Source organism: Priapulus caudatus, unplaced genomic scaffold (assembly GCF_000485595.1).
Source record: "Priapulus caudatus unplaced genomic scaffold, Priapulus_caudatus-5.0.1 Scaffold1970, whole genome shotgun sequence".
Taxonomy (NCBI): domain Eukaryota; kingdom Metazoa; phylum Priapulida; class Priapulimorpha; order Priapulimorphida; family Priapulidae; genus Priapulus; species Priapulus caudatus.
Window position 1 is genome coordinate 21,443 of NW_014579031.1, and position 5,057 is coordinate 26,499.

At 44.1% G+C, this 5,057-nt stretch overlaps 1 protein-coding gene across 3 annotated transcripts in view; it reads left to right on the top strand.

Moving 5' to 3' along the window:
- The window catches only part of LOC106818002 (cytochrome P450 2J3-like), a 12,547-nt gene that overhangs the window by 6,239 nt on the left and 1,251 nt on the right, over positions 1-5,057 (top strand). For all 3 annotated transcript variants that reach the window (XM_014822715.1, XM_014822716.1, XM_014822714.1), the window contains 2 exons: positions 3,022-3,250; positions 3,469-3,643. In XM_014822715.1, the coding sequence (XP_014678201.1) occupies positions 3,022-3,250; positions 3,469-3,643 (404 nt within the window). The remainder of the gene's footprint in view (positions 1-3,021; positions 3,251-3,468; positions 3,644-5,057) is intronic.

A 5,057-nucleotide genomic window follows, 5' to 3' on the forward strand; every position in this document is an offset into this window, starting at 1 on the left:
TGCTGCGTCGTGCGTGTGTTCGCGCGTGTATTGGCCGTGTATGCATGCAGGCGAGCGATGGAAGGCATTGCGCGTGGTGCGTCCCTGTCTGTCTGTGTCTTTATGTTCGCGCGAGTGCTGTGCTTTTGCGTGCGTCGCACGTGTGTGTGTGTCGTGCGCTGCGTGCGTGCGTGCGTGCGTGCGTGTGTGTGTGTGTATAAGTCAGCTCACTAGTTTTGTAATATGACTCTACCGTTTCTATAATCAGCCTAACCTTACCGCCCTGCGCATTGAAGCATCGCGTGCGCGCGCGCGTGTATGTGTTTGTGTGTTTGTGTGTGTGTGCGCGCACACGTGTGTGTATGTTATGTGTGTGTGTGTGGTGTGCGCGCGTGTGTGTGTACGTGCGTGCGTGTGTGCGTGCGTGTGTGCGTGCGTGTGTGCGTGCACCTGTATGGTACGTGTGAGCTCATATATATCTCATATCTCATATTAGATTTTTTATATGATAAAACCTTTATTCGCCGGACACAAACTTGTGTATGTGTGGGGGGGGGGGGGTGACACACACACAATATATATAATAGTAATATTAGTGGGATGTATATAATATCTTAAATAACCTATATCTAAAAGTGCTGTGACGCAATACATTGACAATTTAAATATCAGAATTACATCATTTGCTATATTATCACAACTTGGGGAAACTGCTACTTTGGTCACTTTTACATAATCTCCCTAGTAGTACAATCACACACCTACCAATCATGAATCCTATACCTGGACAACAAACAATAAAATAAACCACGTATACGATGCAATATTCTGCACAGCTTCCTGTTAACGGGTACCAAATCAGGGCCGTAGCCTGTGGGGGAGGGGGGGGAGGGGATTTGTGAGCAAAATTAAAAAATAAGCTTAGCTAATAATCGTAAATAACCCTAACGTGATTTCTTGGTCACTTATCCGTGAAAGCCTTGTCTCAGACCCACGCCACCAAACCAGGGACATCGATCAAGAGCTGCGCCCGTCGCTCATTATTAGTGAGTATATAATTTGTCATGAAATTTTGCCCCCCCCAGGAATTTGCTCAGCCTACGGCCCTGCAAATTGGTTATTGATTCTTATTTGCTGGGGGACATTCTTACTTGGTACACTAGCACTTCGTTAAGTATCACCACACAATGCTTTACACACAGTGCAAGCCTACAGACATTTTGGTCGAAAACTCACTCCACTGGCACTGGACTTACGTGTGCTGCAATCTGGTGCAGCCTAATACTGATAGTATATGCAGGTAACAATGCAAGTAACATTCGTACAAACTTATGTATATATCATATTTTTTGTATTTTTTGTCACTTTAGACCTCTCAACTTTAAAATGATGGCTACATAATAAGCACTGAAAGACGCCGACACCTGGTCTCTGGGATTTAGTAAACCAAACAATTATTAAATAAATTCTAATATAATGTTTTGATTTGTGTAAAGTCTTGATTCACGGACAGCCACTCAATCAACAATGACGACTACTCAAACCATCACGACGATCACTTAGTTGTCACTGGTGATCGGTCAATATACTCTGTGACCAATCACATCACATTAATAACCGGACACGTTCACACTATCAAGTGAAAAGTACGGACTGTTTCCGAACCACAGACAAGAAATTACTGACTACTATGGACAACTACAAGAGTAAAGTATCGCACACATTTTAATAGTTGCCCATAACACCGGCAAGTGAGTGCTGATCTCTGCTGAACAGTGCAGAGGCCATTTGAGGGTAGGGGGTATGCTGTTAGCTCAATGCCAGCAAGTAATACATACACTCGTGGCCCGTGGGTACAAAATAGCACCGTTTAGTTATGTGCTTGTGTAACTCTGCTTTTTTCTTTCAATAGGTGAAACAACAAACATGCTCATATAATAAAATAATTTTCGTCAGTTTTTAATTAGTTTGTGTCCCGAATAAAAGTTTTATTCAGTAACGATCGATCTAATAAGATATATGAGATAGATATAGATTTAATATTCCTTTAATAGTAATCATTGTGGGCATGTGTGCGTGCGTGCATGTGGGCGAGCAAGCTTACACCATACACGTGCACGCACACACACACACGCACACTCACACATGTACACACACATTGCACACACAAACGTACGCATTGCTAATGGCACTGAGCTAACAGACTGCCACCTCATCAGCTGGTACATGCAAAGTTTGGCACTAACTCGCTGACAATACGTAAAACTGTAAAAAAAAAGCTCAGCGAAACTCTTCCCTTATTTGGCTGTGCGACTTTGCACATACACGTATAACACGTTTTCTCTGCATTTAAAGGGCTATCACTGAAAGGTCCGTAATTGTCCGTAAGTTTCGCTAAGACTTTCTTAATTGTCTGCAGTTGCCTGCGGTTGCCAATAATTTGTGTCCAAAGTTCATAAAAGGCTGTACTTTTCACTTCATATAGTATCAGTGGTGATTATTACTTGCTGCAGTGATAGAGATAACTTGGTTGATTTCTACACAACCGTGAGGTTCAAACGTACCTGCTAACGTACCAAGTTATCTCTATTATCACCCAACCGAATGAACTTATAGGGATTGCTGCAGTGATGAAGTCAAGTTTCAATGACAACATGTCGCAGCCGACTGGTGACCACTCAGGCATCACGGGTGACTACCCAGGCTTCAATGACAACAGCTAGGTGACATCTCACTTATGACCACTCAGGCATCACGGGTGACTACATGTGAGCTCATATATATCTCATATCTCATATTAGATCGATACTGAATAAAACCTTTATTCGGGACACAAACTGTGTATGTGTGGGGGGGGGGGTATGATGAGTCACGATTACGCTCGCGTGTGTACGTATATACATATATTATATATACCCACTCGAAGCGATGCGCATATTATGCTTAGTTAACAACGTCACGCATTTCGCAATAGCCTTGCAAGTTATATAGTAACACCGCGCTATGGCTTCCACCTTTCGATGTGCTTCGTGCGCACGACAGGTCTGATCTTCGGTGCCTACGGGGAGCGATGGAAGAACACACGTAAATTCACCATGACGGCGCTGCGAGACTTCGGCGTCGGCAAGGCAACGCTAGAAGAACGCATCATAGCGGAGCTGGAGGCGGTCACTGAGGAGTTGGATCTTACGAAGGGAGCGCCCTTCAACCCAAGGCGCATCATGAAGCAGGCTGCTTCAAACGTCATCTGCTCCATTAACTTTGGAGACAGGTAGAGTAATCGAATTCGCACGCTAGAGCAACGTATCCTGAGAACTACTAGTCAACTTGTGTTCGGCAATCATTAATAAACGATACCAAATGTGCTTTGATTGTTTAGAAATTATAACGTGACGTGCTACATCTCTCTGTTTCTCGCGCATCTCGATCGTATCTAGTCTTGCATCTAGTATACCTCTCGCTTGCTAACCTTCTCCGTGTTAATAACAGATTCGAGTACAGCGACAAGAGGTTTCAGCACTTGATGAATTTGACCGATGAGCTCTTCTCGATGAGAATTATAACGAACGCGGTTAACGTGATGCCAATCCTACGCTTCATCCCCAACGGCATACTACCAAAGGCCCTCGCCATTATGAAGGACATCCGCAAATTCACGCAAGAGGTTCGTCAACAACACTGAAAGATTAAATCATATATTGCACCTTCATATATATAATATATATATATAAATTGCAAAGTTTGGCACTAACTCGCTGACAATACCGTAAAACTGTAGAAAAAGAAAAGCCTCAGCGAAACTCTCCCTTAGTTTGCGCTGTGCCGACTTTGCACCATACACGCTATAGACACGTTTTCCTACTGGCATTTAAAGGGCTAATCACTGAAAGGTCCGATAATTGTTCCTAAAGTTTCGCTAAAGACTTTCTCTAAATTGTCTGGCAGTTGCCTGCCCGGGTTGCAATCAATTTTGTGTCCAAAAAGTTCATAAAATGGCTGTACTTTTCACTTCACTAAGTAGTATCAGTGCTGATTAATGTTCTGTGCGCAGTGATAGAGATATACTTTCGTTGATTGCTACACAACCGTGAGGCTTCAAACGCTACCTGCTAACGTACCAAGTATCCTCTATTATCCCCAACCGAATGAACTTATAGGCATTGCTGCAGTGATGAATCAAGTTCAATGACAAACGCTGTCGCCAGCCGACTGGGTCAACTCGGCTCAGGGACTCCAGCTCAGACAACAGCTACCGACATCTCAAGCACTTCAGACCAGCCGCTGACCTACCCAGGCTTCAATGACAACAGGCTAGGTTGACATTCCTCACTTATGACCACTCAGGCATCACGTGCGTGACTACCCAGGCTTCAAATGGACAACAGCAGGTGACATCTCACTTTATGCACCACTCAGGCATCACGGGTGACTAATCCAGGCCACAATGATCAAACGCTGAGTGACTCTCACATTATGCAGGGATGAGTGCCTTGCGCGAATGACTGGTCATGCTTGCGTGCGAGGATGACCGTTGTGACAAACCGCGAGGGAAACATCTCATCGTTTACGTACTGTGATTCACGTGCGCAGCCAGGAAACTGATCGATTCTGCTCAGTCGGAGAGCCGTCGCCTATGACAATCCCATGCAGCCTTGGAAATCCACAGGCAAGTACAAGGAAATGCAATAGCAAGACGAGAGCACTGCACAGTAAACTCTCTAGTTGGCCCATGACAACAGCCTGTCTCCATTTCTAACATCGGCAGGCGAGTGAAAGCCTGGCGCAGGGAAGAAGCAAGCTGCAGAGCAAACTACTAATGATTTCTTATTCAATTAAAACCAACTTCACTGCTACTTACAAATAGTTATATGCTATGCATTAATAAAATATGGCTGGCGGATATTTTATGGCATCATGCATTGGTCAAAACGCGTCACGCTGACATGCGTTGTTGTTGTTGATAATCACGCCAACGTGTCAAAAAGCGCGCTAAAACAAGTTATATTGCACAGGCTCGCGATCTATGTTAACAATTTACAATAATTAAGGCAATCAAACTGAAGATTTTCGAGATGTAG